Genomic DNA, 23,424 nt, shown 5'->3' on the forward strand with positions numbered 1-23,424 from the left:
GACGGGGAATCTCTCCTCGTGACGGGACGGGGCTTCTCTCCTTGTGACGGGACGGGGCTTCGCTCCTTGTGACGGGACGGGGCTTCGCTCCTTGTGACAGGACGGGGCTTCGCTCCTTGTGACGGGACGGGGCTTCGCTCCTTGTGACGGACGGGGCTTCGCTCCTTGTGACGGGATGGGGCTTCGCTCCTTGTGACGGACGGGGCTTCGCTCCGTGTGACGGGACAGGGTGAGACTTTGCTCTGTGTGACGGGTCAGGGCTTTCTTTATTCTGTGTCCCTGCCTCGGGTGAGTGTGACGGGACGGTGCTTCGCTCTGTGTGACTGGACAGGGCTTCACTCTGTCTCCCCGCCCCTGGAGTGTTTGACGGGTCGGGGCGGCGCTTTGTGTGACGGGACGTGGCGACGCTACGTGTCTCAGCCCCAGCATTGTGTAACAGGATGGCGCTTCACTCTCTGTCCCTGCCCCGGGAGTGTGACGGGACGAGGCTCCAGTCCATGTAATGGGTCGGGGCTTCGCTCGTGTGACAGGAGTGGACGAGGCTTTGCTCCGTGTGACGGTACGGGGCTTCGCTCCGCGTGACGGATCGGGGCTTTGCTCTGTGTCCCTGCCCCGGGAATGTGTGAAGAGTTGGGGCTTTGCTCTGTGTCTACACCCCAGGTATGTGTGACGGGACGGGCTTTGCTCTGTGTGACGGGATGGGGCTTCGCTCCGTGTGACGGGACGGGGCTTCGCTCCGTGTGACGGGATGGGACTTCGCTCCGTGTGACAGGACGGTGCTTCGGTCCGTGTCACGGGATGGGGTTCGCTCCGTGTGACGGGATGGGGCTTCGCTCCGTTTGACGGGACGGCGCTTTCCTCTGTGTGACGGGAAGGGGCTTTGCACCGTGTGACGGGACGGTGCTGTGCTCCGTGTGACGGGACGGGGCTGCGCTCCGTGTGACGGGATGGGGCTGCGCTCCGTGTGACGGGACGGGGCTGCGCTCCTTGTGACGGGACGGGGCTGCGCTCCATGTGACGGGACGATGGCTTCTCTCCTTGTGACGGGACGGGGCATCTCTCCTCGTGACGGGACGGGGCTTCTCTCCTTGTGACGGGACGGGGCTTCGCTCCTTGTGACGGGACGGGGCTTCGCTCCGTGTGACGGGACAGTGTGAGACTTTGCTCTGTGTGACGGGTGAGGGCTCTATTCTGTGTCCCTGCCTCGGGAGAGTGTGACGGGACGGTGCTTCGCTCTGTGTGACTGGACAGGGCTTCACTCTGTCTCCCCGTCCCTGGAGCGTTTGACGGGACGGGGCGACCTTTTGTGTGACGGGACATGGGGACGCTACTTGTCTCCGCCCCAGCATTGTGTTATGGGATGGCGCTTCACTCTCTGTCCCTGCCCCGGGAGTGTGACGGGACGGGGCTCCAGTCCGTGTAAAGGGTCGGGGCTTCGCTCCGTGTGACGGGAGTGGACGAGGCTTTGCTCTGTGTGACGGAAAGGGGATTTACTCTGTGTCCCTGCCCCGGGAGTGTGTGAAGGTTTGGAGCTTTGTTCTGTGTGACGGGATGGGTCTTCACTCTGTGTGAAGGGACGGGGCTTCTCTCTGTGTGACGAGACGGGGCTTCGCTCCTCGTGACGGGACCGGGCTTCGCTCCTCGTGACGGGACGGGGCTTCGCTCCACGTGACGGGACGGGGCTTCGCTCCGTGTGACGGGACGGGGCTTCACTCCGCGTGATGGATCGGGGCTTTGCTCTGTGTCCCTGCCCCGGGAATGTGTGAAGGGTTGGGGCTTTGCTCTGTGTCTACACCCCAGGTATGTGTGACGGGACGGGCCTTTGCTCTGTCTGACGGGACGGCTTTGCTCTGCGTGACGGGACGGGGCTTTGCTCTGCGTGACGGCACGGGGCTTTGCTCTGTGTGACGGGAAGGGGATTTGCTCTGTGTGACAGGACGGGGTTTGCTCTGTGTGACGGGATGGGTCTTCACTCTGTGTGACGGGAAGGGGCTTCTCTCTGTGTGAAGGGACGAGGCTTCGCTCTAGGTGACGGGACAGGACTTTGCTCCACGTGACGGGTCGGGGCTTCGCAGCGCGTGACGGGACGGTGCTTCGCTCCGTGTGACGGGATGTGGCTTCGATCCGTATGACGGGACGGGGATTCGCTCTGCGTGACGGGACGCGGCTTCACTCTGTTTCACCGCCCCTGGAGTTTTTGGCGGGACTGGGCGACGCTTTGTGTGATGGGACGGGGCGATGCTACGTGCCACCGCCCCAGCATTGTGCGACGGGATGGTGCTTCACTCTCTTCCCTGCCCCGGGAGTGTGACGGGACGGGGCTTCGCTCCGTGTGACGTATAGGGGCTTCGCTCCGTGTGACGGGAGAGGACGAGGATTTGCTCTGCGTAACGGGACAGGGCCTCGCTCTTTGTGACGGGACCGGGGATTACTCTGTGTCCCGGCCCCGGGAGTGTGTGACGGGTTGGAGCTTTGCTCTGTGTCCCCACCCCAGGTTTGTGTGACGGGATGGGGCTTTGCTCTGTGTGAGGGGACGGGGCTTTGCTCCGTGTGACGGGATGGGGCTTTGCTCTGTGTGACGGGATGGGTCTTCACTCTGTGTGACGGGACCGGGCTTCTCTCTGAGTGACGAGACGGGGCTTCGCTCCACGTGACGGGACGGGACTTCGAACCTCGTGACGGGACGTGGCTTCGCTCCTCGTGACGGACGGGGCTTCGCTCCTCGTGACGGGACGGGGCTTCGCTCCTCGTGACGGGACGGGGCTTCGCTCCACGTGACGGGACGGGGCTTCGCTCCTCGTGACGGGACGGGGCTTCGCTCCTCTTGACGGGACGGGGCTTCGCTGCTCGTGACCGTACGGGGCTTCGCTCCTCGTGACTGGACGTGGCTTCGCTCCTCGAGACGGGACGGGGCTTCGCTCCTCGTGAAGGGACGGGGCTTCGCTCCTCGTGACGGGACGGGGCTTCGTTCCTCGTGACGGGACGGGGCTTCGCTCCTTGTGACGGGACGGGGCTTCGCTCCTTGTCCCTGCCATGGGAGTGTGTGACGGGAAGGGGCTTCGCTCTGTATGACGGTATGGGGCTTCACTCTGTCTCCCCGCCCCAGGAGTGTGTGAAGGGTTGGGGCTTTGCTCTGAGTCCCTGCCCCAGGTGTGTGTGATGGGACGGGACGGGGCATCGCTCCGTGTGACGGAAGGGGCTTTGTTCCGTGTGACGGGACGGTGCTTCGCTCCGTGTGACGGGACGGGGCTTCGCTCCGTGTGACGGGACGGGGCTTCGCTCCATGTGACGTGACGGGGCTTCGCTCCGTGTGACGGGACGGGGCTTCGCTCCGTGTGACGGGACGGGGCTTTCCTCTGTGTGACGGGACGGGGCTTTGCTCCATGTGACACGACGGGGCTGCGCTCCGTGTGACGGAACGGGGCTGCGCTCTGTGTGATGGGACGGGGCTGCGCTCCGTGTGACGGGACGATGTCTTCTCTCGTTGTGACGGGACGGGGAATCTCTCCTCGTGACGGGACGGGGCTTCTCTCCTTGTGACGGGACGGGGCTTCGCTCCTTGTGACGGGACGGGGCTTCGCTCCTTGTGACAGGACGGGGCTTCGCTCCTTGTGACGGGACGGGGCTTCGCTCGTTGTGACGGACGGGGCTTCGCTCCTTGTGACAGGATGGGGCTTCGCTCCTTGTGACGGACGGGGCTTCGCTCCGTGTGACGGGACAGGGTGAGACTTTGCTCTGTGTGACGGGTCAGGGCTTTCTTTATTCTGTGTCCCTGCCTCGGGTGAGTGTGACGGGACGGTGCTTCGCTCTGTGTGACTGGACAGGGCTTCACTCTGTCTCCCCGCCCCTGGAGTGTTTGACGGGTCGGGGCGACGCTTTGTGTGACGGGACGTGGCGACGCTACGTGTCTCAGCCCCAGCATTGTGTAACGGGATGGCGCTTCACTCTCTGTCCCTGCCCCGGGAGTGTGACGGGACGAGGCTCCAGTCCATGTAAAGGGTCGGGGCTTCGCTCGTGTGACAGGAGTGGACGAGGCTTCGCTCCGTGTGACGGTACGGGGCTTCGCTCCGCGTGACGGATCGGGGCTTTGCTCTGTGTCCCTGCCCCGGGAATGTGTGAAGAGTTGGGGCTTTGCTCTGTGTCTACACCCCAGGTATGTGTGACGGGACGGGCTTTGCTCTGTGTGACGGGACGGGGCTTCGCTCCGTGTGACGGGACGGGGCTTCGCTCCGTGTGACGGGATGGGACTTCGCTCCGTGTGACAGGACGGTGCTTCGGTCCGTGTCACGGGATGGGGTTCGCTCCGTGTGACGGGATGGGGCTTCGCTCCGTTTGACGGGACGGCGCTTTCCTCTGTGTGACGGGAAGGGGCTTTGCACCGTGTGACGGGACGGTGCTGTGCTCCGTGTGACGGGACGGGGCTGCTCTCCGTGTGACGGGACGGGGCTGCGCTCCATGTGACTGGACGATGGCTTCTCTCCTTGTGACGGGACGGGGCATCTCTCCTCGTGACAGGACGGGGCTTCTCTCCTTGTGACGGGACGGGCCTTCGCTCCTTGTGACGGGACGGGGCTTCGCTCCGTGTGACGGGACAGGGTGAGACTTTGTTCTGTGTGACGGGTGAGGGCTCTGTTCTGTGTCCCTGCCTCGGGAGAGTGTGACGGGATGGTGCTTCGCTCTGTGTGACTGGACAGGACTTCACTCTGTCTCCCCGTCCCTGGAGCGTTTGACGGGACGGGGCGACCCTTTGTGTGACGGGACGTGGCGACGCTACGTGTCTCCGCCCCAGCATTGTGTGACGGGATGGCGCTTCACTCTCTGTCCCTGCCCCGGGAGTGTGACAGGACGGGGCTCCAGTCCGTATAAAGGGTCGGGGCTTCGCTCCGTGGGACGGGAGTGGACGAGGCTTTGCTCTGTGTGACGTAAAGGGGATTTACTCTGTGTCCCTGCCCCGGGAGTGTGTGAAGGGTTGGGGCTTTGTTCTGTGTGACGGGATGGGTCTTCACTCTGTGTGAAGGGACGGGGCTTCTCTCTGTGTGACGAGACGGGGCTTCGCTCCTCGTGACGGGACGGGGCTTCGCTGCTCGTGATGGGACCGGGCTTCGCTCCTCGTGACGGGACAGGGCTTCGCTCCTCGTGACGGGACGGGGCTTCGCTCCATGTGACGGGACGGGGCTTCGCTCCACGTGACGGATCGGGGCTTTGCTCTGCGTCCCTGCCCCGGGAATGTGTGAAGGGTTGGGGCTTTGCTCTGTGTCAACACCCCAGGTATGTGTGACGGGACGGGGCTTTGCTCTGGGTGACGGGACGGCTTTGCTCTGTGGGACGGGACGGGGATTTGCTCTGCGTGACGGCACGGGGCTTTGCTCTGTGTGACCTGTAGGGGATTTGCTCTGTGGGACAGGACGGGGTTTGCTCTGTGTGACGGGATGGGTCTTCACTCTGTTTGACGGGAACGGGCTTCTCTCTGTGTGAAGGGACGGGGCTTTGCTCTGTGTGACGGGACGGGGCTTTGATCTGCGTGACGGGACGGGGCTTTGCTCTGTGTGACGGGAAGTGGATTTGCTCTGTGTGACAGGACGGGGTTTGCTCTGTGTGACGGGATGGGTCTTCACTCTGTGTGATGGGAAGGGGATTCTATCTGTGTGAAGGGACGGGGCTTCACTCCGTGTGACGGATAGGGGCTTCGCTCCGTGTGACGGGAGAGGACGAGGATTTGCTCTGCGTAATGGGACAGGTCCTTGTTGTTTGTGACGGGACCGGGATTACTTTGTGTCCCGGCCCCGGGAGTGTGTGAAGGGTTGGAGCTTTGCTCTGTGTCCCCACCCCAGGTTTGTGTGACGGGATGGGGCTTTGCTCTGTGTGACGGGACGGGGCTACTCTCTGTGTGACGAGACGGGGCTTCGCTCCACGTGATGGGATGGGGCTTCGCACCTCGTGACGGGACGGGGCTTCGCTCCTCGTGACGGGAAGGGGCTTCGGTCCGTGTGACGGGACGGGGCTTCGCTCTGCGTAACGGGACGCGGTTTCACTCTGTTTCACCGCCCCTGGAGTTTTTGGCGGGACGGGGCGACGCTTTGTGTGATGGGACGGGGCGATGCTACGTGCCTCCGCCCCAGCATTGTGCGACGGGATGTTGCTTCACTCTCTTCCCTGCCCCGGGAGTGTGACGGGACGGGGCTTCGCTCCGTGTGACGTATAGGGGCTTCGCTCCGTGTGACGGGAGAGGACGAGGATTTGCTCTGCGTAACGGGACAGGGCCTCGCTCTTTGTGACGGGACCGGGATTTACTCTGTGTCCCGGCCCCGGGAGTGTGTGAAGGGTTGGAGCTTTGCTCTGTGTCCCCACCCCAGGTTTGTGTAACGGTATGGGGCTTTGCTCTGTGTGAGGGGACGGGGCTTTGCTCTGTGTGACGGGACGGGGCTTTGCTCTGTGTGACGGGATGGGTCTTCACTCTGTGTGACGGGACGGGGCTTCTCTCTGTGTGACGAGACGGGGCTTCGCTCCTCGTGACGGGACGGGGCTTTCCTCTGTGTGACGGGTCGGGGATTTGCTCCACGTGACGGGACGGGGCTGCGCTCCGTGTGATGGGACGGGGCTGCGCTCCGTGTGACGGGACGGGGCTGCGCTCCGTGTGAAGGGACGATGTCTTCTCTCGTTGTGACGGGACGGGGAATCTCTCCTCGTGACGGGACGGGGCTTCTCTCCTTGTGACGGGACGGGGCTTCGCTCCTTGTGACGGGTCGGGGCTTCGCTCCTTGGGACGGACGGGGCTTCGCTCCGTGTGACGGGACAGGGTGAGACTTTGCTCTGTGTGACGGGTCAGGGCTTTATTCTGTGTCCCTGCCTCGGGTGTGTGTGACGGGACGGTGCTTCGCTCTGTGTGACTGGACAGGGCTTCACTCTGTCTCCCCGCCACTGGAGTGTTTGACGGGACGGGGCGACGCTTTGTGTGACGGACGTGGCGACACTACGTGTCTCAGCCCCAGCATTGTTTGACGGGATGGCGCTTCACTCTCTGTCCCTGCCCCGGGAGTGTGACGGGACGGGGCTCCAGTCCGTGTAAAGGGTCGGGGCTTCGCTCCGCGTGACGGGAGTGGACGATGCTTCGCTCCTCGTGACTGGACGGGGCTTCGCTCCTCGTGACGGGACGGGGCTTCGCTCCTCGTCAAGGGACGGGGCTTCTTTCCTCGTGACAGACGGGGCTTCGCTCCTCGTGACGGGACGGGGCTTCGCTCCTTGTGACGGGACGGGGCTTCGCTCCTTGTCCCTGCCATGGGAGTGTGTGACGGGAAGGGCTTCGCTCTGTATGACGGTATGGGGCTTCACTCTGTCTCCCCGCCCCAGAAGTGTGTGAAGGGTTGGGGCTTTGCTCTGAGTCCCTGCCCCAGGTGTGTGTGATGGGACGGGACGGGACATCGCTCCGTGTGACGGAATGGGCTTCGTTCCGTGTGACGGGACGGGGCTTCGCTCCGTGTGACGGGACGGGGATTCGCTCTGTGTGACGGGATGGGGCTGCGCTCTGTGTGACGGGACGGGGCTGCGCTCCGTGTGACGGGACGATGTCTTCTCTCGTTGTGACGGGACGGGGAATCTCTCCTCGTGACGGGACGGGGCTTCTCTCCTCGTGACGGGACGGGGCTTCGCTCCTTGTGACGGGACGGGGTTTCGCTCCGTGTGACGGGACGGGGTTTCGCTCCGTGTGACGGGACGGGGCTTCGCTCCTTGTGACGGGACGGGGCTTCGCTCCGTGTGACGGGACGGGGCTTCACTCCGTGTGACTGGACGGGGCTTTCCTCTGTGTGACGGGACGGGGCTTTGCTCCACGTGACGGGACGGGGCTGCGCTCCGTGTGACGGGACGGGGCTGCGCTCTGTGTGACGGGACGGGGCTGCGCTCCGTGTGACGGGACGATGTCTTCTCCCGTTGTGACGGGACGGGGAATCTCTCCTCGTGACGGGACGGGGCTTCTCTCCTCGTGACGGGACGGGGCTTCGCTCCTTGTGACGGGACGGGGCTTCTCTCCGTGTGACGGGACAGTGTGAGACTTTGCTCTGTGTGACGGGTCAGGGCTTCATTCTGTGTCCTTGCCTCGGGAGAGTGTGACGGGACTGTGCTTCGCTCTGTGTGACTGGACAGGGCTTCCCTCTGTCTCCCCACCCATGGAGTGTTTGACGGGACGGGGCGACGGTTTGTGTGACGGGACGTGGCGACGCTACGTGTCTCCGCCCCAGCATTGTGTGACGGGATGGCGCTTCACTCTCTGTCCCTGCCCCGCGAGTGTGACGGGACGGGAATCCAGTCCGTGTAAAGGGTCGGGGCTTCGCTCCGTGTGACGGGAGTGGACGAGGCTTCGCTCCGTGTGACGGGACGGGGCTTCGCTCCGCGTGACGGATCAGGACTTTGCTCTGTGTCCCTGCCCCGGGAATGTGTGAAGGGTTGGGGCTTTGCTCTGTGTCTACACCCCAGGTATTTGTGACGGGACGGGGCTTTGCTCTGTGTGACGGGATGGGCTTTGCTCTGTGTGACGGGACGGGGCTTTGATCTGCGTGACGGGACGGGGCTTTGCTCTGTGTGACGGGAAGGGGATTTGCTCTGTGTGACAGGACGGGGTTTGCTCTGTGTGACGGGATGGGTCTTCACTCTGTGTGACGGGAAGTGGCTTCTCTCTGTGTGAAGGGACGGGGCTTCGCTCTATGTGACGGGACAGGAATTTGCTCCATGTGACGGGTCGGGTCTTCGCAGTGTGTGACGGGACGGTGCTTCGCTCCGTGTGACGGGACGTGGCTTCGATCCGTATGACAGGACGGGGCTTCACTCTGCGTGACGGGACGCGGCTTCACTCTGTTTCACCGCCCCAGGAGTTTTTGACGGGACGGGGCGACGCTTTGTGTGATGGGACGGGGCGATGCTACGTGCCTTCGCCCCAGCATTGTGCGACGGGATGGTGCTTCACTCTCTGTCCCTGCCCCGGGAGTGTGACGGGACGGGGCTTCGCTCCGTGTGACGTGTGACGTATAGGGGCTTAGCTCCGTGTGTCGGGAGAGGACGAGGATTTGCTCTGCGTAACGGGACAGGGCCACGCTCTTTGTGACGGGACCGGGATTTACTCTGTGTCCCGGCCCCGTGAGTGTGTGAAGGGTTGGAGCTTTGCTCTGTGTCCCCACCCCAGGTTTGTGTGACGGGATGGGGCTTTGCTCTGTGTGACGGGACTGGGCTTTGCTCTGTGTGACGGGATGGGGCTTAGCTCCGTGTGGCGGGACGGGGCTTTCCTCCATGTGATGGGACGGGGCTTTGCTCCATGTGACGGGACGGGGCTGCGTTCCGTGTGACGGGACTGGGCTGCGCTCCGTGTGACGGGACGGGGCTGCGCTCCTTGTGACGGGACGATGGCTTCTCTCCTAGTGACGGGACGGGGCATCTCTCCTCGTGACGGGACAGGGCTTCTCTCCTTGTGACGGGACTGGGCTGCGCTCCGTGTGACGGGACGGGGCTGCGCTCCTTGTGACGGGACGATGGCTTCTCTCCTAGTGACGGGACGGGGCATCTCTCCTCGTGACGGGACGGGGCTTCGCTCCGTGTGACGGGACAGGGTGAGACTTTGCTCTGTGTGACGGGTCAGGGCTTCATTCTGTGTCCCTGCCTCGGGAGAGCGTGACGGGACTGTGCTTCGCTCTGTGTGACTGGACAGGGCTTCCCTCTGTCTCCCCACCCATGGAGTGTTTGACTGGACGGGGCGACGGTTTGTGTGACGGGACGTGGCGACGCTACGTGTCTCCGCCCCAGCATTGTGTGACGGGATGGCGCTTCACTCTCTGTCCCTGCCACGCGAGTGTGACGGGATGGGAATCCAGTCCGTGTAAAGGGTCGGGTCTTCGCTCCGTGTGACGGGAGTGGGCGAGGCTTCGCTCCGTGTGACGGGACGGGGCTTCGCTCCGCGTGACGGATCAGGACTTTGCTCTGTGTCCCTGCCCCGGGAATGTGTTAAGGGTTGGGGCTTTGCTCTGTGTCTACACCCCAGGTATTTGTGACGGGACGGGGCTTTGCTCTGTGTGACGGGACGGGCTTTGCTCTGTGTGACGGAACGGGGCTTTGATCTGCGTGACGCGACGGGGCTTTGCTCTGTGTGACGGGAAGGGGATTTGCTCTGTGTGACAGGACGGGGTTTGCTCTGTGTGACGGGATGGGTCTTCACTCTGTGTGACGGGAAGTGGCTTCTCTCTGTGTGAAGGGACGGGGCTTTGCTCTGTGTGACGGGACGGGGCTTTGATCTGCGTGACGGGACGGGGCTTTGCTCTGTGTGACGGGAAGTGGATTTGCTCTGTGTGACAGGACGGGGTTTGCTCTGTGTGACGGGATGGGTCTTCACTCTGTGTGATGGGAAGGGGATTCTATCTGTGTGAAGGGACGGGGCTTCACTCCGTGTGACGGATAGGGGCTTCGCTCCGTGTGACGGGAGAGGACGAGGATTTGCTCTGCGTAACGGGACAGGTCCTTGTTGTTTGTGACGGGACCGGGATTACTTTGTGTCCCGGCCCCGGGAGTGTGTGAAGGGTTGGAGCTTTGCTCTGTGTCCCCACCCCAGGTTTGTGTGACGGGATGGGGCTTAGCTCCGTGTGGCGGGACGGGGCTTTCCTCCATGTGATGTGACGGTGGCTTCTCTCCTAGAGACGGGACGGGGCATCTCTCCTCGTGACGGGACAGGGCTTCTCTCCTTGTGACGGGACGGGGCTTCGCTCCTTGTGACGGTACGGGGCTTCGCTCCGTGTGACGGGACAGGGTGAGACTTTGCTCTGTGTGACGGGTCAGGGCTTCATTCTGTGTCCCTGCCTCGGGAGAGTGTGACGGGACTGTGCTTCGCTCTGTGTGACTGGACAGGGCTTCGCTCCGCGTGACGGGAGTGGACGATGCTTCGCTCCGTGTGACGGGACGTGGCTTCGCTCCGCGTGACGGATCGGGGCTTTGCTCTGTTTCCCTGCCCCGGGAATGTGTGAAGGGTTGGGGCTTTGCTCTGTGTCTACACCCCAGGTATGTGTGATGGGACGCGGCTTTGCTCTGCGTGACGGGACCGGGCTTTGCTCTGTGTGACGGTAAGGTGATTTGCTCTGTGTGACAGGACGGGGTTTGCTCTGTATGACGGGATGGGTCTTCACTTTGTGTGATGGGAAGGGGATTCTATCTGTGTGATGGGACGGGGCTTCACTCCGTGTGACGGATAGGGGCTTCGCTCCGTGTGACGGGAGAGGACGAGGATTTGCTCTGCGTAACGGGACAGGGCCTTGTTGTTTGTGACGGGACCGGGATTACTTTGTGTCCCGGCCCCGGGAGTGTGTGAAGGGTTGGAGCTTTGCTCTGTGTCCCCACCCCAGGTTTGTGTGACGGGATGGGGCTTTGCTCTGTGTGACGGGACGGGGCTACTCTCTGTGTGACGAGACGGGGCTTCCCTCCACGTGATGGGATGGGGCTTCGCACCTCGTGACGGGACGGGGCTTCGCTCCTCGTGACGGGACGGGGCTTCGCTCCTCGTGACGGGACGGGGCTTCGCTCCTTGTCCCTGCCATGGGAGTGTGTGACGGGAAGGGGCTTCGCTCTGTGTGACGGTATGGGGCTTCACTCTGTCTCCACGCCCCAGGAGTGTGTGAAGGGTTGGGGCTTTGCTCTGAGTCCCTGCCCCAGGTGTGTGTGACGGGACGGGACGGGGCTTCTCTCTGTGTGACGGAAGGGGCTTCGTTCCGTGTGACGGGACGGGCCTTCGCTCCGCGTGACGGAACGGGGTTTCGCTCCGTGTGATGGGACGGGGCTTGGCTCCGTGTGACGGGACGGGGCTTCGCTCCGTGTGACGGGACGGTGGTTCGGTCCGTGTGACGGGATGGGCTTCGCTCCGTGTGACGGGATGGGGCTTAGCTCCGTGTGGCGGGACGGGGCTGCGTTCCGTGTGACGGGACTGGGCTGCGTTCCGTGTGACGGGACGGGGCTGCACTCCTTGTGACTGGACGATGGCTTCTCTCCTAGTGACGGGATGGGGCATCTCTCCTCGTGACGGGACAGGGCTTCTCTCCTCGTGACGGGACGGGGCTTCGCTCCTTGTGACGGGACGGGGCTTCGCTCCTTGTGACGGGACGGGGCTTCGCTCCGTGTGACGGGACAGGGTGAGACTTTGCTCTGTGTGATGGGTCAGGGCTTCATTCTGTGTCCCTGCCTCGGGAGAGTGTGACGGGACTGTGCTTCGCTCTGTGTGACTGGACAGGGCTTCCCTCTGTCTCCCCACCCATGGAGTGTTTGACGGGACGGGGCGACGGTTTGTGTGACGGGACGTGGCGACGCTACGTGTCTCCGCCCCAGCATTGTGTGACGGGATGGCGCTTCACTCTCTGTCCCTGCCCCGCGAGTGTGACGGGACGGGAATCCAGTCCGTGTAAAGGGTCGGGGCTTCGCTCCGTGTGACGGGAGTGGACGAGGCTTCGCTCCGTGTGACGGGACGGGGCTTCGCTCCGCGTGACGGATCAGGACTTTGCTCTGTGTCCCTGCCCCGGGAATGTGTGAAGGGTTGGGGCTTTGCTCTGTGTCTACACCCCAGGTATTTGTGACGGGACGGGGCTTTGCTCTGTGTGACGGGACGGGCTTTGCTCTGTGTGACGGGACGGGGCTTTGATCTGCGTGACGGGACGGGGCTTTGCTCTGTGTGACGGGAAGGGGATTTGCTCTGTGTGACAGGACGGGGTTTGCTCTGTGTGACGGGATGGGTCTTCACTCTGTGTGACGGGAAGTGGCTTCTCTCTGTGTGAAGGGACGGGGCTTCGCTCTACGTGACGGGACAGGACTTTGCTCCATGTGACGGGTCGGGTCTTCGCAGTGTGTGACGGGACGGTGCTTCGCTCCGTGTGACGGGACGTGGCTTCGATCCGTATGACAGTACGGGGCTTCACTCTGCGTGACGGGACGCGGCTTCACTCTGTTTCACCGCCCCAGGAGTTTTTGACGGGACGGGGCGACGCTTTGTGTGATGGGACGGGGCGATGCTACGTGCCTTCGCCCCAGCATTGTGCGATGGGATGGTGCTTCACTCTCTGTCCCTGCCCCGGGAGTGTGACGGGACGGGGCTTCGCTCCGTGGGACGTGTGACGTATAGGGGCTTCGCTCCGTGTGTCGGGAGAGGACGAGGATTTGCTCTGCGTAACGGGACAGGGCCACGCTCTTCGTGACGGGACCGGGATTTACTCTGTGTCCCGGCCCCGTGAGTGTGTGAAGGGTTGGAGCTTTGCTCTGAGTCCCCACCCCAGGTTTGTGTGACGGGATGGGGCTTTGCTCTGTGTGACGGGACTGGGCTTTGCTCTGTGTGACGGGATGGGGCTTAGCTCCGTGTGGCGGGACGGGGCTTTCCTCCATGTGATGGGACGGGGCTTTGCTCCATGTGACGGGACGGGGCTGCGTTCCGTGTGACGGGACTGGGCTGCGCTCCGTGTGACGGGAAGGGGCTGCGCTCCTTGTGACGGGACGATGGCTTCTCTCCTAGTGACGGGACGGGGCATCTCTCCTCGTGACGGGACAGGGCTTCTCTCCTTGTGACGGGACGGGGCTTCGCTCCTTGTGACGGGACGGGGCTTCGCTCCTTGTGACGGGACGGGGCTTCGCTCCGTGTGACGGGACAGGGTGAGACTTTGCTCTGCGTGACGGGTCAGGGCTTCATTCTGTGTCCCTGCCTCGGGAGAGCGTGACGGGACTGTGCTTCGCTCTGAGTGACTGGACAGGGTTTCCCTCTGTCTCCCCACCCATGGAGTGTTTGACTGGACGGGGCGACGGTTTGTGTGACGGGACGTGGCGACGCTACGTGTCTCCGCCCCAGCATTGTGTGACGGGATGGCGCTTCACTCTCTGTCCCTGCCCCGCGAGTGTGACGGGACGGGAATCCAGTCCGTGTAAAGGGTCGGGTCTTCGCTCCGTGTGACGGGAGTGGACGAGGCTTCACTCCGTGTGACGGGACGGGGCTTCGCTCCGCGTGACGGATCAGGACTTTGCTCTGTGTCCCTGCCCCGGGAATGTGTGAAGGGTTGTGGCTTTGCTCTGTGTCTACACCCCAGGTATTTGTGACGGGACGGGGCTTTGCTCTGTGTGACGGGACGGGCTTTGCTCTGTGTGACGGGACGGGGCTTTGATCTGCGTGACGGGACGGGGCTTTGCTCTGTGTGACGGGAAGGGGATTTGCTCTGTGTGACAGGACGGGGTTTGCTCTGTGTGACGGGATGGGTCTTCACTCTGTGTGACGGGAAGTGGCTTCTCTCTGTGTGAAGGGACGGGGCTTTGCTCTGTGTGACGGGACGGGGCTTTGATCTGCGTGACGGGACGGGGCTTTGCTCTGTGTGACGGGAAGTGGATTTGCTCTGTGTGACAGGACGGGGTTTGCTCTGTGTGACGGGATGGGTCTTCACTCTGTGTGATGGGAAGGGGATTCTATCTGTGTGAAGGGACGGGACTTCACTCCGTGTGACGGATAGGGGCTTCGCTCCGTGTGACGGGAGAGGACGAGGATTTGCTCTGCGTAACGGGACAGGTCCTTGTTGTTTGTGACGGGACCGGGATTACTTTGTGTCCCGGCCCCGGGAGTGTGTGAAGCGTTGGAGCTTTGCTCTGTGTCCCCACCCCAGGTTTGTGTGACGGGATGGGGCTTTGATCTGTGTGACGGGACGGGGCTACTCTCTGTGTGACGAGATGGGGCTTCGCTCCACGTGACGGGACGGGGCTTCGCTCCTCGTGACGGGAAGGGGCTTCGGTCCTCGTGACGGGACGGGGCTCCGCTCCGTGTGACGGGACGGAGCGTCGCTCCTCTTGACGGGACGGGGCTTCGCTCCTCGTGACGGGACGGGGCTTTGCTCCGGCTTCGCTCCTCGTAACGGGATGGGGCTTCGCTCCTCGTGACGGGATGGGGCTTCGCTCCTCTTGACGGGACGCGGCTTCGCTCCTCGTGACGGGACGGGGCTTCGCTCCTCGTGACGGGATGGGGCTTCGCTCCTTGTCCCTGCCATGGGAGTGTGTGACGGGAAGGGGCTTCGCTCTGTGTGACGGTATGGGTCTTCACTCTGTCTCCACGCCCCAGGAGTGTGTGAAGGGTTGGGGCTTTGCTCTGAGTCCCTGCCCCAGGTGTGTGTGACGGGACGGGACGGGGCTTCTCTCTGTGTGACGGAAGGGGCTTCGTTCCGTGTGACGGGACGGGCCTTCGCTCCGCGTGACGGAACGGGGTTTCGCTCCGTGTGATTGGACGGGGCTTGGCTCCGTGTGACGGGACGGGGCTTCGCTCCATGTGACGGTATGGGGCTTCACTCTGTCTCCACGCCCCAGGAGTGTGTGAAGGGTTGGGGCTTTGCTCTGAGTCCCTGCCCCAGGTGTGTGTGACGGGACGGGGCTTCGCTCCGGGTGACGGGATGGGGCTTAGCTCCGTGTGGCGGGACGGGGCTTTCCTCCATGTGATGTGACGGTGGCTTCTCTCCTAGAGACGGGACGGGGCATCTCTCCTCGTGACGGGACAGGGCTTCTCTCCTTGTGACGGGACGGGGCTTCGCTCCTTGTGACGGGACGGGGCTTCGCTCCGTGTGACGGGACAGGGTGAGACTTTGCTTTGTGTGACGGGTCAGGGCTTCATTCTGTGTCCCTGCCTCGGGAGAGTGTGACGGGACTGTGCTTCGCTCTGTGTGACTGGACAGGGCTTCCCTCTGTCTCCCCACCCATGGAGTGTTTGACGGGACGGGGCGACGGTTTGTGTGACGGGACGTGGCGACGCTACGTGTCTCCGCCCCAGCATTGTGTGACGGGATGGCGCTTCACTCTCTGTCCCTGCCCCGCGAGTTTGACGGGACGGGAATCCAGTCCGTGTAAAGGGTCGGGGCTTCGCTCCGTGTGACGGGAGTGGACGAGGCTTCGCTCCGTGTGACGGGACGGGGCTTCGCTCCGCGTGACGGATCAGGACTTTGCTCTGTGTCCCTGCCCCGGGAATGTGTGAAGGGTTGGGGCTTTGCTCTGTGTCTACACCCCAGGTATTTGTGACGGGACGGGGCTTTGCTCTGTGTGACGGGACGGGCTTTGCTCTGTGTGACGGGACGGGGCTTTGATCTGCGTGACGGGACGGGGCTTTGCTCTGTGTGACGGGAAGGTGATTTGCTCTGTGTGACAGGACGGGGTTTGCTCTGTGTGACGGGATGGGTCTTCACTCTGTGTGACGGGAAGTGGCTTCTCTCTGTGTGAAGGGACGGGGCTTCGCTCTATGTGACGGGACAGGACTTTGCTCCATGTGACGGGTCGGGTCTTCGCAGTGTGTGACGGGACGGGGCTTCGCTCCGTGTGACGGGACGTGGCTTCGATCCGTATGACAGGACGGGGCTTCACTCTGCGTGACGGGACGCGGCTTCACTCTGTTTCACCGCCCCAGGAGTTTTTGACGGGACGTGGCGACGCTTTGTGTGATGGGACGGGGCGATGCTACGTGCCTTCGCCCCAGCATTGTGCGACGGGATGGTGCTTCACTCTCTGTTCCTGCCCCGGGAGTGTGACGGGACGGGGCTTCGCTCCGTGTGACGGGACGGGGCTTCGCTCCGTGTGACGGATAGGGGCTTCGCTCCGTGTGACGGGAGAGGACGAGGATTTGCTCTGCGTAACGGGACAGGGCCACGCTCTTCGTGACGGGACCGGGATTTACTCTGTGTCCCGGCCCCGGGAATGTGTGAAGGGTTGGGGCTTTGCTCTGTGTCTACACCCCAGGTATGTGTGACGGGACGGGGCTTTGCTCTGTGTGACGGGAAGTGGATTTGCTCTGTGTGACAGGACGGGGTTTGCTCTGTGTGACGGGATGGGTCTTCACTCTGTGTGATGGGAAGGGGATTCTATCTGTGTGAAGGGACGGGACTTCACTCCGTGTGACGGATAGGGGCTTCGCTCCGTGTGACGGGAGAGGACGAGGATTTGCTCTGCGTAACGGGACAGGTCCTTGTTGTTTGTGACGGGACCGGGATTACTTTGTGTCCCGGCCCCGGGAGTGTGTGAAGGGTTGGAGCTTTGCTCTGTGTCCCCACCCCAGGTTTGTGTGACGGGATGGGGCTTTGCTCTGTGTGACGGGATGGGGCTACTCTCTGTGTGACGAGACGGGGCTTCGCTCCACGTGATGGGATGGGGCTTCGCACCTCGTGACGGGACGGGGCTTCGCTCCTCGTGACGGGAAGGGGCTTCGGTCCTCGTGACGGGATGGGGCTCCGCTCCGTGTGACGGGACGGAGCGTCGCTCCTCGTGACGGGACGGGGCTTCGCTCCTCGTGACGGGACGGGGCTTTGCTCCTGCTTCGCTCCTCGTAACGGGATGGGGCTTCGCTCCTCGTGACGGGATGGGGCTTCGCTCCTCTTGACGGGACGCGGCTTCGCTCCTCGTGACGGGACGGGGCTTCGCTCCTCGTGACGGGATGGGGCTTCGCTCCTTGTCCCTGCCATGGGAGTGTGTGACGGGAAGGGGCTTCGCTCTGTGTGACGGTATGGGTCTTCACTCTGTCTCCACGCCCCAGGAGTGTGTGAAGGGTTGGGGCTTTACTCTGAGTCCCTGCCCCAGGTGTGTGTGACGGGACGGGACGGGGCTTCTCTCTGCGTGACGGAAGGGGCTTCGTTCCGTGTGACGGGACGGGCCTTCGCTCCGCGTGACGGAACGGGGTTTCGCTCCGTGTGATGGGACGGGGCTTGGCTCCGTGTGACGGGACGGGGCTTCGCTCCATGTGACGGTATGGGGCTTCACTCTGTCTCCACGCCCCAGGAGTGTGTGAAGGGTTGGGGCTTTGCTCTGAGTCCCTGCCCCAGGTGTGTGTGACGGGACGGGGCTTCGCTCCGGGTGACGGGATGGGGCTTAGCTCCGTGTGGCGGGACGGGGCTTTCCTCCATGTGATGTGACGGTGGCTTCTCTCCTAGAGACGGGACGGGGCATCTCTCCTCGTGACGGGACAGGGCTTCTCTCCTTGTGACGGGACGGGGCTTCGCTCCTTGTGACGGGACGGGGCTTCGCTCCGTGTGACGGGACAGGGTGAGACTTTGCTTTGTGTGACGGGTCAGGGCTTCATTCTGTGTCCCTGCCTCGGGAGAGTGTGACGGGACTGTGCTTCGCTCTGTGTGACTGGACAGGGCTTCCCTCTGTCTCCCCACCCATGGAGTGTTTGACGGGACGGGGCGACGGTTTGTGTGACGGGACGTGGCGACGCTACGTGTCTCCGCCCCAGCATTGTGTGACGGGATGGCGCTTCACTCTCTGTCCCTGCCCCGCGAGTTTGACGGGACGGGAATCCAGTCCGTGTAAAGGGTCGGGGCTTCGCTCCGTGTGACGGGAGTGGACGAGGCTTCGCTCCGTGTGACGGGACGGGGCTTCGCTCCGCGTGACGGATCAGGACTTTGCTCTGTGTCCCTGCCCCGGGAATGTGTGAAGGGTTGGGGCTTTGCTCTGTGTCTACACCCCAGGTATTTGTGACGGGACGGGGCTTTGCTCTATGTGACGGGACGGGCTTTGCTCTGTGTGACGGGACGGGGCTTTGATCTGCGTGACGGGACGGGGCTTTGCTCTGTGTGACGGGAAGGTGATTTGCTCTGTGTGACAGGACGGGGTTTGCTCTGTGTGACGGGATGGGTCTTCACTCTGTGTGACGGGAAGTGGCTTCTCTCTGTGTGAAGGGACGGGGCTTCGATCTATGTGACGGGACAGGACTTTGCTCCATGTGACGGGTCGGGTCTTCGCAGTGTGTGACGGGACGGGGCTTCGCTCCGTGTGACGGGACGTGGCTTCGATCCGTATGACAGGACGGGGCTTCACTCTGCGTGACGGGACGCGGCTTCACTCTGTTTCACCGCCCCAGGAGTTTTTGACGGGACGGGGCGACGCTTTGTGTGATGGGACGGGGCGATGCTACGTGCCTTCGCCCCAGCATTGTGCGACGGGATGGCGCTTCACTCTCTGTCCCTGCCCCGCGAGTGTGACGGGACGGGAATCCAGTCCGTGTAAAGGGTCGGGGCTTCGCTCCGTGTGACGGGAGTGGACGAGGCTTCACTCCGTGTGACGGGACGGGGCTTCGCTCCGCGTGACGGATCAGGACTTTGCTCTGTGTCCCTGCCCCGGGAATGTGTGAAGGGTTGTGGCTTTGCTCTGTGTCTACACCCCAGGTATTTGTGACGGGACGGGGCTTTGCTCTGTGTGACGGGACGGGCTTTGCTCTGTGTGACGGGACGGGGCTTTGATCTGCGTGACGGGACGGGGCTTTGCTCTGTGTGACGGGAAGGGGATTTGCTCTGTGTGACAGGACGGGGTTTGCTCTGTGTGACGGGATGGGTCTTCACTCTGTGTGACGGGAAGTGGCTTCTCTCTGTGTGAAGGGACGGGGCTTTGCTCTGTGTGACGGGACGGAGCTTTGATCTGCGTGACGGGACGGGGCTTTGCTCTGTGTGACGGGAAGTGGATTTGCTCTGTGTGACAGGACGGGGTTTGCTCTGTGTGACGGGATGGGTCTTCACTCTGTGTGATGGGAAGGGGATTCTATCTGTGTGAAGGGACGGGACTTCACTCCGTGTGACGGATAGGGGCTTCGCTCCGTGTGACGGGAGAGGACGAGGATTTGCTCTGCGTAACGGGACAGGTCCTTGTTGTTTGTGACGGGACCGGGATTACTTTGTGTCCCGGCCCCGGGAGTGTGTGAAGCGTTGGAGCTTTGCTCTGTGTCCCCACCCCAGGTTTGTGTGACGGGATGGGGCTTTGCTCTGTGTGACGGGACGGGGCTACTCTCTATGTGACGAGATGGGGCTTCGCTCCACGTGATGGGATGGGGCTTCGCACCTCGTGACGGGACGGGGCTTCGCTCCTCGTGACGGGAAGGGGCTTCGGTCCTCGTGACGGGACGGGGCTCCGCTCCGTGTGACGGGACGGAGCGTCGCTCCTCGTGACGGGACGGGGCTTCGCTCCTCGTGACGGGACAGGGCTTTGCTCCGGCTTCGCTCCTCGTAACGGGATGGGGCTTCGCTCCTCGTGACGGGATGGGGCTTCGCTCCTCTTGACGGGACGCGGCTTCGCTCCTCGTGACGGGACGGGGCTTCGCTCCTCGTGACGGGATGGGGCTTCGCTCCTTGTCCCTGCCATGGGAGTGTGTGACGGGAAGGGGCTTCACTCTGTGTGACGGTATGGGTCTTCACTCTGTCTCCACGCCCCAGGAGTGTGTGAAGGGTTGGGGCTTTGCTCTGAGTCCCTGCCCCAGGTGTGTGTGACGGGACGGGACGGGGCGTCTCTCTGTGTGACGGAAGGGGCTTCGTTCCGTGTGACGGGACGGGCCTTCGCTCCGCGTGACGGAACGGGGTTTCGCTCCGTGTGATGGGACGGGGCTTGGCTCCGTGTGACGGGACGGGGCTTCGCTCCATGTGACGGTATGGGGCTTCACTCTGTCTCCACGCCCCAGGAGTGTGTGAAGGGTTTGGGCTTTGCTCTGAGTCCCAGCCCCAGGTGTGTGTGACGGGACGGGGCTTCGCTCCGGGTGACGGGATGGGGCTTAGCTCCGTGTGGCGGGACGGGGCTTTCCTCCATGTGATGTGACGGTGCCTTCTCTCCTAGAGACGGGACGGGGCATCTCTCCTCGTGACGGGACAGGGCTTCTCTCCTTGTGACGGGACGGGGCTTCGCTCCTTGTGACGGGACGGGGCTTCGCTCCGTGTGACGGGACAGGGTGAGACTTTGCTTTGTGTGACGGGTCAGGGCTTCATTCTGTGTCCCTGCCTCGGGAGAGTGTGACGGGACTGTGCTTCGCTCTGTGTGACTGGACAGGGCTTCCCTCTGTCTCCCCACCCATGGAGTGTTTGACGGGACGGGGCGACGGTTTGTGTGACGGGACGTGGCGACGCTACGTGTCTCCGCCCCAGCATTGTGTGACGGGATGGCGCTTCACTCTCTGTCCCTGCCCCGCGAGTTTGACGGGACGGGAATCCAGTCCGTGTAAAGGGTCGGGGCTTCGCTCCGTGTGACGGGAGTGGACGAGGCTTCGCTCCGTGTGACGGGACGGGGCTTCGCTCCGCGTGACGGATCAGGACTTTGCTCTGTGTCCCTGCCCCAGGAATGTGTGAAGGGTTGGGGCTTTGCTCTGTGTCTACACCCCAGGTATTTGTGACGGGACGGGGCTTTGCTCTGTGTGACGGGACGGGCTTTGCTCTGTGTGACGGGACGGGGCTTTGATATGCGTGACGGGACGGGGCTTTGCTCTGTGTGACGGGAAGGTGATTTGCTCTGTGTGACAGGACGGGGTTTGCTCTGTGTGACGGGATGGGTCTTCACTCTGTGTGACGGGAAGTGGCTTCTCTCTGTGTGAAGGGACGGGGCTTCGCTCTATGTGACGGGACAGGACTTTGCTCCATGTGACGGGTCGGGTCTTCGCAGTGTGTGACGGGACGGGGCTTCGCTCCGTGTGACGGGACGTGGCTTCGATCCGTATGACAGGACGGGGCTTCACTCTGCGTGACGGGACGCGGCTTCACTCTGTTTCACCGCCCCAGGAGTTTTTGACGGGACGGGGCGACGCTTTGTGTGATGGGACGGGGCGATGCTACGTGCCTTCGCCCCAGCATTGTGCGACGGGATGGTGCTTCACTCTCTGTTCCTGCCCCGGGAGTGTGACGGGACGGGGCTTCGCTCCGTGTGACGGGACGGGGCTTCGCTCCGTGTGACGGATAGGGGCTTCGCTCCGTGTGACGGGAGAGGACGAGGATTTGCTCTGCGTAACGGGACAGGGCCACGCTCTTCGTGACGTGACCGGGATTTACTCTGTGTCCCGGCCCCGGGAATGTGTGAAGGGTTGGGGCTTTGCTCTGTGTCTACACCCCAGGTATGTGTGACGGGACGGGGCTTTGCTCTGTGTGACGGGAAGTGGATTTGCTCTGTGTGACAGGACGGGGTTTGCTCTGTGTGACGGGATGGGTCTTCACTCTGTGTGATGGGAAGGGGATTCTATCTGTGTGAAGGGACGGGACTTCACTCCGTGTGACGGATAGGGGCTTCGATCCGTGTGACGGGAGAGGACGAGGATTTGCTCTGCGTAACGGGACAGGTCCTTTTTGTTTGTGACGGGACCGGGATTACTTTGTGTCCCGGCCCCGGGAGTGTGTGAAGGGTTGGAGCTTTGCTCTGTGTCCCCACCCCAGGTTTGTGTGACGAGACGGGGCTTCGCTCCACGTGATGGGATGGGGCTTCGCACCTCGTGACGGGACGGGGCTTCGCTCCTCGTGACGGGAAGGGGCTTCGGTCCTCGTGACGGGACGGGGCTCCGCTCCGTGTGACGGGACGGTGCTTCGGTCCGTGTCACGGGACGGGGCTTCGCTCCTCGTGACGGGACGGGGCTTTGCTCCGGCTTCGCTCCTCGTAACGGGATGGGGCTTCGCTCCTCGTGACGGGATGGGGCTTCGCTCCTCTTGACGGGACGCGGCTTCGCTCCTCGTGACGGGACGGGGCTTCGCTCCTCGTGACGGGATGGGGCTTCGCTCCTTGTCCCTGCCATGGGAGTGTGTGACGGGAAGGGGCTTCGCTCTGTGTGACGGTATGGGTCTTCACTCTGTCTCCACGCCCCAGGAGTGTGTGAAGGGTTGGGGCTTTGCTCTGAGTCCCTGCCCCAGGTGTGTGTGACGGGACGGGACGGGGCTTCTCTCTGTGTGATGGAAGGGGCTTCGTTCCGTGTGACGGGACGGGCCTTCGCTCCGCGTGACGGAACGGGGTTTCGCTCCGTGTGATTGGACGGGGCTTGGCTCCGTGTGACGGGACGGGGCTTCGCTCCATGTGACGGTATGGGGCTTCACTCTGTCTCCACGCCCCAGGAGTGTGTGAAGGGTTGGGGCTTTGCTCTGAGTCCCTGCCCCAGGTGTGTGTGACGGGACGGGGCTTCGCTCCGGGTGACGGGATGGGGCTTAGCTCCGTGTGGCGGGACGGGGCTTTCCTCCATGTGATGTGACGGTGGCTTCTCTCCTAGAGACGGGACGGGGCATCTCTCCTCGTGACGGGACAGGGCTTCTCTCCTTGTGACGGGACGGGGCTTCGCTCCTTGTGACGGGACGGGGCTTCGCTCCGTGTGACGGGACAGGGTGAGACTTTGCTTTGTGTGACGGGTCAGGGCTTCATTCTGTGTCCCTGCCTCGGGAGAGTGTGACGGGACTGTGCTTCGCTCTGTGTGACTGGACAGGGCTTCCCTCTGTCTCCCCACCCATGGAGTGTTTGACGGGACGGGGCGACGGTTTGTGTGACGGGACGTGGCGACGCTACGTGTCTCCGCCCCAGCATTGTGTGATGGGATGGCGCTTCACTCTCTGTCCCTGCCCCGCGAGTTTGACGGGACGGGAATCCAGTCCGTGTAAAGGGTCGGGGCTTCGCTCCGTGTGACGGGAGTGGACGAGGCTTCGCTCC

General features: G+C 63.1%; 6 protein-coding genes across 6 annotated transcripts; all 6 read right to left on the bottom strand.

The window, feature by feature from the left end:
* Nucleotides 1-1,368: 1,368 nt before the first annotated feature.
* Nucleotides 1,369-5,161, bottom strand: LOC138742063 (proteoglycan 4-like). The gene is made up of 8 exons (XM_069896256.1): nt 5,022-5,161; nt 4,239-4,913; nt 3,572-4,100; nt 3,133-3,431; nt 2,775-2,971; nt 2,246-2,477; nt 1,649-2,149; nt 1,369-1,564 (listed from the first exon to the last, which is right to left on the bottom strand). The coding sequence occupies exons 1-8, from the start codon at nt 5,159-5,161 to the stop codon at nt 1,369-1,371; spliced, it is 2,769 nt and encodes a 922-aa protein (XP_069752357.1).
* Nucleotides 5,162-10,805: 5,644 nt separating this feature from the next.
* On the bottom strand, nt 10,806-12,831 carry LOC138742065 (uncharacterized). The gene is made up of 4 exons (XM_069896257.1): nt 12,807-12,831; nt 12,285-12,524; nt 11,751-12,195; nt 10,806-11,259 (listed from the first exon to the last, which is right to left on the bottom strand). Exons 1-4 carry the CDS (start codon nt 12,829-12,831, stop codon nt 10,806-10,808), a joined length of 1,164 nt encoding a protein of 387 aa, XP_069752358.1.
* A 383-nt stretch (nt 12,832-13,214) lies between these two features.
* LOC138742066 (serine/arginine repetitive matrix protein 2-like) lies at nt 13,215-15,295 on the bottom strand. The gene is made up of 4 exons (XM_069896258.1): nt 15,152-15,295; nt 14,467-14,956; nt 13,786-14,025; nt 13,215-13,696 (listed from the first exon to the last, which is right to left on the bottom strand). The coding sequence occupies exons 1-4, from the start codon at nt 15,293-15,295 to the stop codon at nt 13,215-13,217; spliced, it is 1,356 nt and encodes a 451-aa protein (XP_069752359.1).
* A 16-nt stretch (nt 15,296-15,311) lies between these two features.
* LOC138742067 (proteoglycan 4-like) lies at nt 15,312-17,740 on the bottom strand. Its single transcript, XM_069896259.1, has 6 exons — nt 17,563-17,740; nt 16,897-17,378; nt 16,476-16,660; nt 16,200-16,375; nt 15,733-15,972; nt 15,312-15,643 (listed from the first exon to the last, which is right to left on the bottom strand). The coding sequence occupies exons 1-6, from the start codon at nt 17,738-17,740 to the stop codon at nt 15,312-15,314; spliced, it is 1,593 nt and encodes a 530-aa protein (XP_069752360.1).
* Nucleotides 17,741-17,756: 16 nt separating this feature from the next.
* Nucleotides 17,757-20,408, bottom strand: LOC138742068 (proteoglycan 4-like). The gene is made up of 6 exons (XM_069896260.1): nt 20,323-20,408; nt 19,565-20,069; nt 19,341-19,515; nt 18,917-19,113; nt 18,178-18,571; nt 17,757-18,088 (listed from the first exon to the last, which is right to left on the bottom strand). The coding sequence occupies exons 1-6, from the start codon at nt 20,406-20,408 to the stop codon at nt 17,757-17,759; spliced, it is 1,689 nt and encodes a 562-aa protein (XP_069752361.1).
* Nucleotides 20,409-20,424: 16 nt separating this feature from the next.
* On the bottom strand, nt 20,425-22,803 carry LOC138742069 (uncharacterized). Its single transcript, XM_069896261.1, has 6 exons — nt 22,665-22,803; nt 22,010-22,464; nt 21,589-21,848; nt 21,313-21,488; nt 20,846-21,085; nt 20,425-20,756 (listed from the first exon to the last, which is right to left on the bottom strand). Exons 1-6 carry the CDS (start codon nt 22,801-22,803, stop codon nt 20,425-20,427), a joined length of 1,602 nt encoding a protein of 533 aa, XP_069752362.1.
* Nucleotides 22,804-23,424: the final 621 nt, after the last annotated feature.

This window comes from Narcine bancroftii, chromosome 8 (assembly GCF_036971445.1).
Source record: "Narcine bancroftii isolate sNarBan1 chromosome 8, sNarBan1.hap1, whole genome shotgun sequence".
Lineage (NCBI taxonomy): Eukaryota > Metazoa > Chordata > Chondrichthyes > Torpediniformes > Narcinidae > Narcine > Narcine bancroftii.

Excerpts from the sequence above, each read along its gene's own strand:
- LOC138742063 (XM_069896256.1), bottom strand. The coding sequence starts at position 5,161 with ATGGAGCGAAGCCCCGTCCCGTCACGAGGAGCGAAGCCCTGTCCCGTC. Across the intron at positions 2,150-2,245 it reads CAATGCTGGGGCGGTGGCAC|AGCGAATCCCCGTCCCGTCA; the intron begins GTAGCATCGCCC and ends CCCGTCACGCAG. Across the intron at positions 1,565-1,648 it reads GTGGAGCGAAGCCCCGTCCC|AGTGAAGACCCATCCCGTCA; the intron begins GTCACGAGGAGC and ends CCCTTCACACAG.
- LOC138742065 (XM_069896257.1), bottom strand. The coding sequence starts at position 12,831 with ATGGAGCAAAGTCCTGTCCCGTCAC. Across the intron at positions 12,525-12,806 it reads GCAAAGTCCTGTCCCGTCAC|GGACACAGAGCAAAGTCCTG; the intron begins GTAGAGCGAAGC and ends TTCCCGGGGCAG. Across the intron at positions 12,196-12,284 it reads ACAAACCGTCGCCCCGTCCC|GGACACAGAATGAAGCCCTG; the intron begins GTCAAACACTCC and ends CTCCCGAGGCAG.
- LOC138742066 (XM_069896258.1), bottom strand. The coding sequence starts at position 15,295 with ATGGAGCGAAGCCCCGTCCCGTCACACGGAGCCAAGCCCCGTCCAATC. Across the intron at positions 14,957-15,151 it reads ACAGAGAGAAGCCCCGTCCC|GAGCGAAGCCGCGTCCCGTC; the intron begins GTCCCGTCACAC and ends TCCCGTCACGAG. Across the intron at positions 14,026-14,466 it reads GTCACACGGAGTGAAGTCCC|GGACACAGAGCAAAGTCCTG; the intron begins GTCCCTTCACAC and ends TTCCCGGGGCAG.
- LOC138742067 (XM_069896259.1), bottom strand. The coding sequence starts at position 17,740 with ATGGAGCGAAGCCCCGTCCCGTCACACGGAGCCAAGCCCCGTCCCATC. Across the intron at positions 16,661-16,896 it reads GCCCCTATCCGTCACACGGA|AGCGTGGCCCTGTCCCGTTA; the intron begins GTGAAGTCCCGT and ends CCCGTCACGAAG. Across the intron at positions 16,376-16,475 it reads CGCACAATGCTGGGGCGAAG|AGTGAAGCCCCGTCCTGTCA; the intron begins GCACGTAGCATC and ends CCCGTCACGCAG.
- LOC138742068 (XM_069896260.1), bottom strand. The coding sequence starts at position 20,408 with ATGGAGCGAAGCCCCGTCCCGTCACACGGAGCCAAGCCCCGTCCCATC. Across the intron at positions 20,070-20,322 it reads TTCCGTCACGCGGAGCGAAG|GAGCGAAGCCGCGTCCCGTC; the intron begins GCCCGTCCCGTC and ends TCCCGTCACGAG. Across the intron at positions 18,089-18,177 it reads ACAAACCGTCGCCCCGTCCC|GGACACAGAATGAAGCCCTG; the intron begins GTCAAACACTCC and ends CTCCCGAGGCAG.
- LOC138742069 (XM_069896261.1), bottom strand. The coding sequence starts at position 22,803 with ATGGAGCGAAGCCCCGTCCCGTCACACGGAGCCAAGCCCCGTCCAATC. Across the intron at positions 22,465-22,664 it reads ATCACACAGAGAGAAGCCCC|GAGCGAAGCCGCGTCCCGTC; the intron begins GTCCCGTCCCGT and ends TCCCGTCACGAG. Across the intron at positions 21,849-22,009 it reads GCCCCTATCCGTCACACGGA|ACACAGAGCAAAGCCCCAAC; the intron begins GTGAAGTCCCGT and ends CCTGGGGTGTAG.